General features: G+C 39.9%; 1 protein-coding gene across 3 annotated transcripts in view; it reads left to right on the top strand.

The window, feature by feature from the left end:
- The window catches only part of prickle2b (prickle homolog 2b), a 379,465-nt gene that overhangs the window by 341,996 nt on the left and 22,123 nt on the right, over positions 1-15,346 (top strand). For all 3 annotated transcript variants that reach the window (XM_062044562.1, XM_062044578.1, XM_062044571.1), the window contains 2 exons: positions 3,687-3,800; positions 10,162-10,299. In XM_062044562.1, coding sequence (XP_061900546.1) covers positions 3,687-3,800; positions 10,162-10,299 — 252 coding nt within the window. The remainder of the gene's footprint in view (positions 1-3,686; positions 3,801-10,161; positions 10,300-15,346) is intronic.

Here is a 15,346-nt window from a genome sequence, read left to right as displayed (position 1 = left end):
TGATCGGGTGAAGTCCTTTGTCGCTCCGTCGATCGCTGGAACGCAGGTGAGCACGGGTGTTGATGAGCAGATGAGGGCAGGCGTAGGTGTTTTTATCATAGCTCTGACGAGGTCCCGTAGCTAAGTTAGCTTCAATGGCGTCGTTAGCAACAGCATTGCTAGGCTTCGACAGGCGGCACAGCATTAACCGTGTAGTTACATGTCCAGTGTTTGGTTCGGTGTCTCCTGATAGTAGTATTGTTGATCTGCTGTCTATCCTTCCAGTCAGGGGCTTATTTCTTTTGTTTCTATCTGCATTTAAGCACGATGCTATCACGTTAGCTCCGTAGCTAAAGTGCTTCACCGATGTATTGTCGTGGAGATAAAAGTCACTGTGAATGTCCATTTCGCGTTCTCGACTCTCATTTTCAAGAGGATATAGTATCCGAGGTAGTTTAAAATACAAATCCGTGATCCACAATAGAAAAAGGAGAAAGTGTGGAATGAGCCCTTTTACCTAAGTTACGGTCAGAGCGAAAAAAGATACGTCCTGCACTGCACTCTAGTCCTTCACTCTCACGTTCCTCATCCACAAATCTTTCATCCTCGCTCAAATTAATGGGGTAATCGTCGCTTTCTCGGTCCGAATCGCTCTCGCTGCTGGTGTAAACAATGGGGAATTGTGAGGAGCCCTTCAACCTGCGACGTCACGCTACTTCCGGTACAGGCAAGGCTTTTTTTATCAGCGACCAAAAGTTGCGAACTTTATCGTCGAGGTTCTCTACTAAATCCTTTCAGCAAAAATATGGCAATATCGCGAAATGATCAAGTATGACACATAGAATGGATCTGCTATCCCCGTTTAAATGAAAACAATTCATTTCAGTAGGCCTTTAATGGATCTTTGTCACTATCAAGTTTGCCCAAAACGGAGCTTGTTGTTTATGCACACAAACAAAAAATATAGAGTTATAAACAATTGATAGGTGAAAACACCTCTATTCGCTACTTTAGACTTAGACTTAGACTAGAGATGTCCGATAATGGCTTTTTTGCCGATATCCGATATTCCAATATTGTCCAACTCTTAATTACCGATATCAACCGATACCGATATATACAGTCATGGAATGAACACATTATTATGCCTAATTTTGTTGTGATGCCCCGCTGGATGCATTAAACAATGTAACAAGGTTTTCCAAAATAAATCAACTCAAGTTATGGAAAAAAAAATGCCAACATGGCACTGCCATATTTATTATTGAAGTCACAAAGTGCATTATTTTTTTTAACATGCCTCAAAACAGCAGCTTGGAATTTGGGACATGCTCTCCCTGAGAGAGCATGAGGAGGTTGAGGTGGGCGGGGTTTTGGGTGTAGGGAGTAGTGGGGGGTGTATATTGTAGCGTCCTGGAAGAGTTAGTGCTGCAAGGGGTTCTGGGTATTTGTTCTGTTGTGTTTATGTTGTGTTACGATGCGGATGTTCTCCCGAAATGTGTTTGTCATTCTTGTTTGGTGTGGGTTCACAGTGTGGCACATATTTGTAACAGTGTTAAACTTGTTTATACGGACACCCTCAGTGTGACCTGTATGGCTGTTGACCAAGTATGCCTTGCATTCACTTGTGTGTGTGAAAAGCCGTAGATATTATGTGATTGGGCTGGCACGCAAAGGCAGTGCCTTTAAGGTTTATTGGCGCTCTGTACTTCTCCCTACGTCCGTGTACACAGCGGCGTTTTATAAGTCATACATTTTACTTTTTTAAAACCGATACCGATCATTTTGAAACCGATACCGATAATTTCCGATATTACATTTTAAAGCATTTATCGGCCGATAATATCGGCAGTCCGATATTATCAGACATCTCTAGTTATAAACAATTGATAGGTGAAAACACCTCTATTCGCTACTTTAGACTTAGACTTAGACAAACTTTATTGATCCACAAGGGAAATTGTTCCACACAGTAGCTCAGTTTCAAAGGCTGGAAAGGATAATGCCGGTATTAAGTAGACTAAAAATGTACCACAGTAGCAATATAAAATATTACATCAACTGATATATTATATTATTATATCATATATTTATATAATATATAAAAAATAGGACTCTCACAATATTATGTTAGACCCACTATGGACTGGACTCTCACACTATTATGTCAGACCCACTATGGACTGGACTCTCACTATTATGTTAGATCCACTATGGACTGGACTCTCACACTATTATGTTAGATCCACTATGGACTGGACTCTCACTATTATGTTAGATCCACTATGGACTGGACTCTCACTATTATGTTAGATCCACTATGGACTGGACTCTCACTATTATGTTAGATCCACTATGGACTGGACTCTCACTACTATGTTAGATCTACTATGGACTGGACTTTCACAATATTATGTTAGATCCACTATGGACTGGACTCTCACAATATTATGTTAGATCCACTATGGACTGGACTTTCACAATATTATGTTAGATCCACTATGGACTGGACTCTCACTATTATGTTAGATCCACTATGGACTGGACTCTCACACTATTATGTTAGACCCACTATGGACTGGACTCTCACTATTATGTTAGATCCACTATGGACTGGACTCTCACACTATTATGTTAGACCCACTATGGACTGGACTCTCACTATTATGTTAGATCCACTATGGACTGGACTCTCACACTATTATGTTAGATCCACTATGGACTGGACTCTCACTATTATGTTGGATCCACTATGGACTGGACTTTCACTATTATGTTAGATCCACTATGGACTGGACTCTCACTATTATGTTAGATCTACTATGGACTGGACTTTCACAATATTATGTTAGATCCACTATGGACTGGACTCTCACTATTATGTTAGATCCACTATGGACTGGACTCTCACTATTATGCTAGATCCACTATGGACTGGACTCTCACAATATTATGTTAGATCCACTATGGACTGGACTTTCACAATATTATGTTAGATCCACTATGGACTGGACTCTCACTATTATGCTAGATCCACTATGGACTGGACTCTCACAATATTATGTTAGATCCACTATGGACTGGACTTTCACAATATTATGTTAGATCCACTATGGACTGGACTCTCACTATTATGCTAGATCCACTATGGACTGGACTCTCACAATATTATGTTAGATCCACTATGGACTGGACTTTCACAATATTATGTTAGATCCACTATGGACTGGACTCTCACACTATTATGTTAGATCCACTATGGACTGGACTCTCACTACTATGTTAGATCCACTATGGACTGGACTTTCACAATATTATGCTAGACCCACTCGACGTCCATTGCATCCGGTCTCCCCTAGAGGGGGTGTCACCCACATCTGCGGTCCTCTCCAAGGTTTCTCATAGTCTTTCACATTGACATCCCACTGGGTTGTGAGTTTTTCCTTGCCCTGATGTGGGCTCTGAACCGAGGATGTCGTTGTGGCTTGTGCAGCCCTTTGAGACACTTGTGATTTAGGGCTATATAAATAAACATTGATTGATTGATTGATTGATATAACAAATACCAATTAACATGTACAATATTGGACAAATATATGTAACAGCTGCAGCAAAAAAATAAAAATGACGAGTAATTATTCCAATTCTAAAATGATTATTACAGTTTTTCAGCATCCAAACACCTTGTCTTGTCTCTCCTACGTCAGGTCCACCAGTATTACAGCTCCTTGCCCGAGGACAAGGTGCCCTACGTGAACAGCCCGGGGGAGAAATACCGAATCAAGCAGCTCCTCCATCAGCTGCCGCCGCACGACAACGAGGTGAGAGCCCCGACCCGTCCCCTCCCCCATCACCTTCATCCATATTCCATCTATATTCCTCCCCCCCCCTACCCCCCCCTTCAGAGCAAAGGAATTTTAACACCAAAAAGATCAATTCAACGGTAGAAAAAAAAATGACTGCAATAGCAAATGAGTACATGAAGGTAAAAAGTAGAGCAATAACACATTCAGCTGCCCTACATTGCATTTGACTTCATCTTTAAAGCCTCCTAAGACCCAGCGTCCTCTGAAGTGGACATTCATGTTAAGTATGCCCCCCTCTACCTCAAAGAACTACTCACCCCCAAATCCTCCACACGACACCTCCGCTCCGGACAGACTAACCTCCTCCAACCTCCGAGGACAAAGCTCCGAACAATGGGAGACCGGGCTTTCTGCTCCGCAGCTCCCAGTCTGTGGAACGCTCTCCCTGACCACCTGAGGGCACCACAGACTGCGGATGCTTTTAAAAAAGGCTTAAAGACCCTTCTTTTTTTTTTTTAAAAAAGCCTTTTTTTTTAGATATATGTATACTAGTTCTAGCTATTTGGCTGTTCTAGTTTGTATTCATATTTATTTTTTATTATCTTTTTATTTTGAATTTTTTAAATACACTGTAGCACTTTGAGGTTGTTTTCTCAATGTAAAGTGCTTTTTACAAATAAAATCTATTATTATTATTATTATTATTATTATTATTATTAAGTATATAACTTTCTGAGAACAAACGTCCTCCAAAGTGGACATTTGCGCCAAGCATAGTGGACATTTGTGTTGAGTTTATAATCTCCAGAGACCCAGCGTCCTCTGAAGTGGACATTCATGTTCATGTACCTCAAAGAACTACTCACCCCCAAATCCTCCACACGACACCTCAACCTCCTCCAACCTCCAAGGACAAAGCTCCGAACAATGGGAGACCGGGCTTTCTGCTCCGCAGCGCCCAGTCTGTGGAACGCTCTCCCTGACCACCTGAGGGCACCACAGACTGTGGATGTTTTTAAAAAAGGCTTAAAAACCCTTCTTTTAAAAATAAATTTTTTTTATTTTTTTTTAGATATATGAATACTGGTTCTAGCTATTTGGCTGTTCTAGTTTTTATTTGTATTTATTTTTTATTCTCTTTTTATTTTTAATTTTTTTAATACACTGTAGAACTTTGAGGTTGTTTACTCAATGTAAATTGCTTTTTACAAATAAAATCTATTATTATTATTATTAAGTATATAACTTTCTGAGGACAAACGTCCTCCAAAGTGGACATTTGTGCCAAGCATAGTGGACATTTGTGTTGAGTTTATAATCTCCAGAGACCCAGCGTCCTCTGAAGTGGACATTTGTGTCAAGCAGAGTGGACATTTATGTTAAGTTTGTGACCTCCTAAGAATCAGCGTCCTCTAAGGTGGACATTTGTGTCAAGCAGAGTGGACATTTTTACCCACATATGCGGTCCTCTCCAAGGTTTCTCATAGTCATTCACATTGACGTCCCACTGGGGTGAGTTTTTCCTTGCCCGTATGTGGGCTCTGTACCGAGGATGTCGTTGTGGCTTGTGCAGCCCTTTGAGACACTTGTGATTTAGGGCTATATAAATAAACATTGATTGATTGATTGATTGATCTATGTTAAGTTTGTGACCTCCTAAGAATCAGCGTCCTCTAAGGTGGACATCTGTGTCAAGCAGAGTGGACATTTATGTTAAGTTTGTGACCTCCTAAGAATCAGCGTCCTTTAAGGTGGACATTTGTGTCAAGCAGAGTGGACATTTATGTGAAGTTTGTGACCTCCTAAGAATCAGCGTCCTCTCCGGTGGACATCTGTGTTAAGTGTGTAATCTTGTAAGAAACGGTAGTCCTCTGCAGTGGTCATTTGTGTTAGGTTTATGTCCACTGCAGAGGACGCTGATTCTCAGTAGGTCAAAAACTTAACACGTCCACTCTGCTCGACACAAATTTCCACTTCGAAGGACGCTAGTTCGTAGGAGAATGTGTATCTAAACACAAATGTCCACTGGAAGCACGCTGGTTTCTCCAGAGATTACGCACTTACCACAGATGTCCACTGCGGAGGACACGCTTCCTAGACCCAGCGTCCTCTGAAGTGGACATTTGTGTGAAGTTCATAATATGAACTTCACATACTGTAAATGTCCACTGTGCTTGACAGAAATGTCCACCTTAGATGACGCTGATTCTTAGGAGGTTACAAACTTGACACAAACGTCCACTTTAGAGGACGTTTGTTCTCGGGAAATTATGCACTTAACTAGGGCTGCAACAACTAATCGATAAAATCGATTATAAAAATAGTTGCCGATTAATTTAGTCATCGATTCGTTGGATCTATGCTATGCGCATGCCCAGATGCTTTTTATTTTATTTTATTTATTTATTTATTTTTAATTTTTTATAAACCTTTATTTATAAAGTGCAACATTTACAAACAGCTGAGAAACAATAATCCAAATAAGTATGGTGCCAGTATGCTGGGTTTTTTTCAATAAAATACTGGAAAGGATAGAAATGTAGTTTGTCTCTTTTATCCGATTATTAATCGAAGTAATAATCTACAGATTAATCGATTATCAAATGAATCGTTAGTTGCAGCCCAACACTTAACACAAATGTCCACTCTGCTTGACACAAATGTCCACTTTAGAGGATGCTGGGTCTCAGGAGGATTATAAACTCAACACAAATGTCTTTGTAGGACGTTTGTTCTCAGAAAGTTATATACTTAACATGAATGTCCTCTTCGGAGGACGCTGGGTCTTAGGAGGTTATAGTAGCAGTAAAGTGGAAAAACAAGTTGCCTCCATATTGAAGCTATCATCATATATGCAGGAATTAGCATCACAGGTAGATGGTCTGAGGAGCCGAGGTGGGGGCGGGTTGCAGCTTTAAATGCGTGTTTAATATCACTGTATACCATGTCCAACATGCTTCCACCCCTGGTTGCAAAATTCACATATTGATGAAAATGCATGAGCTAATGCAACAAAATTTCGTTCTTATCTGTACTGTAAAGTTCAAATTTGAATGACAATAAAAAGGAAGTCTAAGTCTAATATATATATATGATTTATGACACTGAAAGACTTGCAAAGTTTGTGAATAAATAGATATGATCAAAATAGTATCAATATCACGGAGATTCCCGAGCCATTTTTAGATATAATGAGCTTGCCAGTCACATGGTGACGTAGTGGTAGGGACCGCCGATGCCTTCCCCATCAACAACAATGCAAATCATGCAGACTTTGTGAGGGCAAACAACGATTACTTTGGGGAAAAATAAGGATCCAGAACCTTATATTCTTCATCCTAAGTATAAGGAGGATGAGCTACAAGTTTTAGAAGTTCTGCCAAACCATAATGTGTCAGATCCGGCCTGCGGAAGCCTGGGAATAATGTGGATACTTCATCTTTCTTACTAAATGTTTTCATTGTTTCCATTTTCAAAGTTCAATCATTCAAAGTTTATTTATATAGCCCTTAATCACAAGTGTCTCAAAGGGCTGCACGAGCCACAGATCAGATCCCACATCAGGGCAAGAAAAAACTCAACCCAATGGGACAATGAGAAACCTTGGAGGGGACCACAGATGACACTCCTGCTCTATGAGTTTCGCTCCAGATTTCTTCTGTTGGTTCGATATTGTCATTACTGCCACAAGTGGTGGAAAAGTGTATTACAACTGACGGACCACAGCTGGGAAGCACATACACTATATTACCAAAAGTATTTGGCCACCTGCCTTCACTCGAATATGAACTTGAAGTGCCATCTCATGGAATTGTCCAAAATGTTTTGGTATCCTGGAGCATTCAAAGTTCCTTTCACTGGAACTAAGGGGCCAAGCCCAACTCCTGAAAGACAACCCCACACCATAATTCCTCCTCCACCAAATTTCACACTCGGCACAATGCAGTCCGAAATGTAGCGTTCTCCTGGCGACCTCCAAACCCAGACTGGTCCATCAGATTGCTAGATGGTAAAGCGTGATTCATCAGTCCAGGGAAGGCGTCTCCACCGCTCTAGAGTCCAGTGGCGACGTGCTTTACACCACTGCATCCCACGCTTTGCATTGGACTTGGTGATGTATGGCTTATATGCAGCTGCTCGGCCATGGAAACCCATTCCATGAAGCTCTCTGCGTACTGTACGTGGGCTAATTGGAAGGTCACATGAAGTTTGGAGCTCTGTAGCAAGTGACTGTGCAGAAAGTCTTTGCACTATGCTGACCTCTCTGTCAGTTTACATGGGCCTACCACTTTGTGGCTGAGTTGCTGTTGTTCCCAAACTCTTCACTTTTCTTATAATAAAGTTGACTTTGGAATATTTAGGAGCGAGGACTGGATTTGTTGCACAGGTGGCATCCTATGACAGTTCCACGCTGGAAATCACTGAGCTCCTGAGCTCAGTGAAAGCCCATTCTTTCACAAATGTTTATAGAAACTAAGGCTGAAACGACGCGTCGACTTAGTCGACGTCATCGGTTACGTAAATACGTCGACGCCGTTTTTGTGCGTCGACGCGTCGCATATTTACGTCACACTACCGTCATGGCGGACCGCAAAGCAGACGATCAAAGCAGACGATGCGAGCGGTGCAAGCGAGGGGGGAAAAGCATGCCAAAAGTGGTCAAAAGTGCGGCCTAATAATGTTGTTGTATGCACACTGTGTCGAGCGGAAATGGCCTATCATAGCAGCACAACGGCTATGAACGAACATTTGAAAAGAAAACCATCAACGAGTCAATCGTCCGCGCGAGCATACGTTGTCATCATTACACAAAAACATGAATGTGTCATTTGTATCTGCTAGGGGTGTAACGGTACGTGTTTTGTATTGAACCGTTTCGGTACGGGGCTTTCGGTTCGGCACGGGGGTGTACCGAACGAGTTTCTAAGCTAAAGCTAACTTTAGCTGCTAAAGTCTTAACAAGCTGCTTCGCTCCTCTGCCTCTGTCTCAGCACGCAGCATTGTCCCACCCACACAACCATCTGATTGGTACACACGCAGCATTGTCCCACCCACACAACCATCTGATTGGTACACACGCAGCATTATCAGCCAATCAGCAGTGTGTATTCAGAGCGCATGTAGTCAGCGCTTCAGCGTGGAGCAGATAGGTGTTTAGCAGGTGAGCATCAGGCAGCGGACTCTCCCCAAATGATAATAAACACCTCCCAGTCAACTACTAGTAACATCACTATGAGCCCGTTGACCTTCTAGAAACTTAAACTGCAGCTCAGCTCACTCGCAGTCCTGGCTTGAGGTGTAAGGCTAATTACCTCTCAGTTCCAGCCACATCGACCCCTTTTGAGCGCCTATTTTCAGCTGCTGGGAATATTGTAAACAAGAAAAGAACCAGAGCATGTACACATGCTAACCTTTCTTCATTACAACTGTTAGTCACTCACTGGAATGAGTAGAATTGGTTATTGTGTACTGTGTTGGACTGGATGTTTATTTTGCACATTTTAAAAGCAACACTTAATGTTTACAGTGCTCCAGAATATTTAGATTGGCACTTTTTTGTATTGGATGTTTATCTTTATTTTTGCACATTTTAGAAAATAAGCAATACTTTCACTTTTGTTGAAATGTTTACACTGTTGTTACAGAATATTTCGTTTTGCACTTTTTTGTATTGGATGTTTATCTTTATTTTTGCACATTTTAAAGCAAAATAAGCAATACTTTTACTTTTGAAATGCTTATACTATTGCAGAATATTAAGATTTGCACTGGATGTTGACTTTTATATTTGCACATTAAAAAGCAAGTAAGCTACTTTTAATTTTGTTAAATGTTAAAAGTTTTAAATGTTTACATTGTTACAGAATATTTAGTCATGTTGTTGTCAATGTTGACTGAGTGGCCGTACTTCTTTTTTTTTTGTAAATAAGAGCCATGCCTTTTGAAAAAACGGGCCTACATTTATTTTTTCATCTTCATTTTGAATAAAAAAATAATCGGTAAAAGGAAAAATAATCTATAGATTAATCGAAAAAAATAATCTATAGATTAACCGATTAATCGATAGAAAAATAATCGTTAGCTGCAGCCTTAATAGAAACAATCTCCATGCCTAAGTGCTTGATTTGATACACCTGTGTATAAAATGTGATTAGGACACCTGATTCTGATCATTTGAATGGGTAGCCAAATACTTTTGGCAATATAGTGTATATTTTTGGGGCCAACAATGGCCCTATGGCCAAGAAACACTGGAATAAACTGTACTTATCCCACAACTGGGGAATTCTTTCAAATCTTTTATAACTTTGTTAATTCTGTAAATGCTAACGCTGGCAACCGACTTGACTCTCCACGCCTTGTCTTGCCTGTTCAGGTTCGCTATTGCAACAGCCTGGATGACGAAGAGAAGCGGGAGCTGAAGCTCTTCAGTAACCAACGTAAAAGGGAAAACCTTGGTCGAGGAAATGTTCGCCCATTCCCCGTGACGATGACAGGGGCCATCTGTGAACAGGTACACATATGACGCAATCAAAGACAAATTCCAAATTCCCAATTTTTTCTGAAATTCCCATTGAAATCCATATGACATTCTTCATAGTTCCACTACTTACACATTTTTCATCTGATTCAAACGGTTCCAACTTCAAAATATTCAGTCTGTTCAGGAATTGTGTGTTCTACTTCAACAATTCTACAAAATATTCCCGGATTACCCATAATTCCTTTTTTTTTTTTTCATTTTCCCCATTCAAAATGAATTGGCCATTTTTCAAACTTCCACAACTCCCAATTTCTTCAACCCATTCTAACCATTCCACCATTCTGTAAATTCCAAACTACCCTTTTTCCAAGTTAAAAAAAATCCAGATTTTCCAGAAATTCCCTAATATAGTAATACCATTTACTCCAACATTTCTTGAAAACGCTTTTCCCAAAATTCCCAAATTTCCAGGAAGTTCCAATTGAAATGAATGGGACATTGTTACAAGTTGCACAATTCCCACCTATTCAAACCATTCCAACACCAACAAGTCCTTCATTCCGACAGCCATCAGACTGTGTAATACATATGTTCCTTTTTGACTGTACTTAAATGTATAATAGACTGTATTTATGTTATTCACATGTGAATAATGCTTTATAATACACTGTATTTATATTATTCACATGTGAATAATGCTGTATAAAAGACTGTATTTATATTATTCACATGTGAATTATGCTGTATAATACACTGTATGAATATTATTCACATGTGAATAATGCTGTATAATAGACAATAGACTGTATTTATATTATTCACATGTGAATAATGCTGTATAATAGACTGTATTTATATTATTCACATGTGAATAATGCTGTATAATACACTGTATTTATATTATTCACATGTGAATAATGCTGTATAATAGACTGTATTTATATTATTCACATGTGAATAATGCTGTATAATACACTGTATTTATATTATTCACATGTGAATAATGCTGTATAAAAGACTGTATTTATATTATTCACATGTGAATTATGCTGTATAATACACTGTATGAATATTATTCACATGTGAATAATGCTGTATAATAGACTGTATTTATATTATTCACATGTGAATAATGCTGTATAAAAGACTGTATTTATATTATTCACATGTGAATTATGCTGTATAATACACTGTATGAATATTATTCACATGTGAATAATGCTGTATAATAGACAACAGACTGTATTTATATTATTCACATGTGAATAATGCTGTATAATAGACTGTATTTATATTATTCACATGTGAATAATGCTGTATAAAAGACTGTATTTATATTATTCACATGTGAATTATGCTGTATAATACACTGTATGAATATTATTCACATGTGAATAATGCTGTATAATAGACAATAGACTGTATTTATATTATTCACATGTGAATAATGCTGTATAATAGACTGTATTTATATTATTCACATGTGAATTATGTTGTATAATAGACTGTATTTATGTTATTCCCATGTGAATAATTATGTATAATAGACTGTATTTATATTATTCACATGTGAATAATGCTGTATAATAGACTGTATTTATAGTATTCACATGTGAATTATGTTGCATAATAGACTGTATTTATGTTATTCACATGTGAATAATGCTGTATAATAGATTGTATTTATATTATTCACATGTGAATAATGCTGTATAATAGACTGTATTTATATTATTCACATGTGAATAATGCTGTATAATAGACTGTATTTATATTATTCACATGTGAATAATGCTGTATAATAGACTGTATTTATATTATTCACATGTGAATAATGCTGTATAATAGACTGTATTTATATTATTCACATGTGAATAATGCTGTATAATAGACTGTATGTATATTATTTACATGTGAATAATGCTGTATAATAGACTGTATTTATATTATTCACATGTGAATAATGCTGTATAATAGACTGTATGTATATTATTCACATGTGAATACTGCTGTATAATAGACTGTATGTATATTATTCACATGTGAATAATGCTGTATAATAGACTGTATTTATATTATTCACATGTGAATACTGCTGTATAATAGACTGTATTTATATTATTCACATGTGAATAATGCTGTATAATAGACTGTATTTATATTATTCACATGTGAATAATGCTGTATAATAGACTGTACAGAGCCTCAGGTCCGGTATAGAGGCGTACCGAATTCCCTCGCCGTGTGCGTTTGAAGTGAAAGACAGGAAGAGTTTCATGCATTATGCACTTTAATCAAATCCAAGTGGTCATAAAAGGCGAAGTCGTCGCCAGAGTAGCGGAATTGTGCACAGCACTTCTTCAATCGCCGCCCTTAAAGGTGAGTTGTGGCTGCGTGTAGCCACGCCTTTGACTCGCTCTAACAATACTAGGGATTACTCCCTTTTTGAAAGTATTTTTAGACAGACCCATTACAATAATCAATCAAATATAATGAAAGCCTACGTGATTATGAGATGTTATTGGTGTTAACTCGGGAACTGCAGATATCCTAAATGTCCTTTCGGCGTCATGTGACAAAAGGGCAGTCACGTGCTGGGCGTGGAGTCGACAACTGGCAATTTGCAGGCTTTTTTTTTACGACATGTGAGAAGTGATGTATGTGGACACATAAAGTCCAGTGCCAGTTGTCTTCTGTAGCAATGCACTGTGGGAAGGTTGTGTTCAAGGGGCTTAGCGGGCATAAATATAGAAATAGTCATGTTTGTCTCTAGGGATGTCCGATAATATGGGACTGCCGATATTATCGGCCGATAAATGCTTTAAAATGTAATATCGGAAATTATCGGTATCGGCTTCAAAATTATCAGTATCGGTTTCAAAAAGTGAAATTTATGACTTTTTAGTAGGGAGAAGTACAGAGCGCCAATAAACCTTAAAGGCACTGCCTTTGCGTGCCGGCCCAGTCACATAATATCTATGACTTTTCACTCACACAAGTGAATGCACGCATACTTGGTCAACAGCCATACAGGTCACACTGAGGGTGGCCGTATAAACAAGTTTAACACTGTTACAAATATGCAGTATTTACTGTGAACCCACACCAAACAAGAATGACAAACACATTTCGATATTACATTTTAAAATGTAATATCAGAAATGATCGGTATCGGGTGTTGGCGCTGTGATGAGGTGGCGACTTGTCCAGGGTGTACCCCGCCTTCCGCCCGATTGTAGCTGAGATGGGCTCCAACGCCCACCGCGACCCCAAAGGGAATAAGCGGTAGAGAATGGATGGATGGATGGGTTTCAACCTCCCGATTTTCCTGGGAGACTCCCAAATTTCAGTGCCCCTCCCGAAAATCTCCTGGGGCAACCATTCTCCCGAATTTCTCCCGATTCCCACCCGGACCCGTCCTCTACAACCTGTCGTCACGTCCGCTTTTCCTCCATACAAACAGCGTGTGGCCCAGTCACATTATATATGCGTCTTTTACACACACATAAGTGAATGCAATTCATACTTGGTCAACAGCCATATAGGTCACACTGAGGGTGGCCGTATAAACAACTTTAACACTGTTACAAATATGCAGTATTTACTGTGAACCCACACCAAACAAGAATGACAAACACATTTCGATATTACATTTTAAAATGTAATATCAGAAATGATCGGTATCGGGTGTTGGCGCTGTGATGAGGTGGCGACTTGTCCGGGGTGTACCCCGCCTTCCGCCCGATTGTAGCTGAGATGGGCTCCAACGCCCACCGCGACCCCGAAGGGAATAAGCGGTAGAGAATGGATGGATGGATGGGTTTCAACCTCCCGATTTTCCTGGGAGACTCCCAAATTTCAGTGCCCCTCCTGAAAATCTCCTGGGGCAACCATTCTCCCGAATTTCTCCCGATTTCCACCCGGACCCGTCCTCTACAACCTGTCGTCACGTCCGCTTTTCCTCCATACAAACAGCGTGTGGCCCAGTCACATAATATATGCGTCTTTTACACACACACAAGTGAATGCAAGGCATACTTGGTCAACAGCCATACAGGTCACACTGAGGGTGGCCGTATAAATAACTTTAACACTGTTACAAATATGCAGTATTTACTGTGAACCCACACCAAACAAGAATGACAAACACATTTCGATATTACATTTTAAAATGTAATATCAGAAATGATCGGTATCGGGTGTTGGCGCTGTGATGAGGTGGCAACTTGTCCGGGGTGTACCCCGCCTTCCGCCCGATTGTAGCTGAGATGGGCTCCAACGCCCACCGCGACCCCAAAGGGAATAAGCGGTAGAGAATGGATGGATGGATGGGTTTCAACCTCCCGATTTTCCTGGGAGACTCCCAAATTTCAGTGCCCCTCCCGAAAATCTCCTGGGGCAACCATTCTCCCGAATTTCTCCCGATTTCCACCCGGACCCGTCCTCTACAACCTGTCGTCACGTCCGCTTTTCCTCCATACAAACAGCGTGCCGGCCCAGTCACATAATATATGCGGCTTTTACACACAAATAAGTGAATGCAAAGCATACTTGGTCAACAGCCATACAGGTCACAACGAGAGTGGCCGTATAAACAACTTTAACACTGTTACAAATAGGCGCCACACTGTGAACCCACACCAAACAAGAATGACAAACACATTTCAGGAGAACATCCGCACCGTAACACAACATAAACACAACAGAACAAATACCCAGAAGCCCTTGCAGCACTAACTCTTCCGGGACGCTACAATATACACCCCCCTGATCTAAATTACCTTGCATTTGAAAATAAGGTCAACTTTTCAGAAAATGGGGGTAAATACGGGAAATGTAGCCACAGCCCTTCCATCCTTAGATCCTTTTAAGTATGTCCGATGAATTACCTTCATGTGGTCAGATGGTGGTTCGGGTGAATTCCTATTCATCAATGCTGTTTCATGTCTCTTCTGTGTCTTTCATCCAACGCAGTGTTTGTCTTTAAATAGCATCTAACGCTTTCGGGACCAACCGGCCTGAATGTGGCATGAAACATTGCCTCAGTGCCCCGTCAAATTAAATGTCGACTGTTTTT

The sequence above is a fragment of the Entelurus aequoreus genome, linkage group LG01 (assembly GCF_033978785.1).
Source record: "Entelurus aequoreus isolate RoL-2023_Sb linkage group LG01, RoL_Eaeq_v1.1, whole genome shotgun sequence".
NCBI classification, from domain to species: domain Eukaryota; kingdom Metazoa; phylum Chordata; class Actinopteri; order Syngnathiformes; family Syngnathidae; genus Entelurus; species Entelurus aequoreus.
This window is presented reverse-complemented; position numbering and strand designations above follow the sequence as displayed.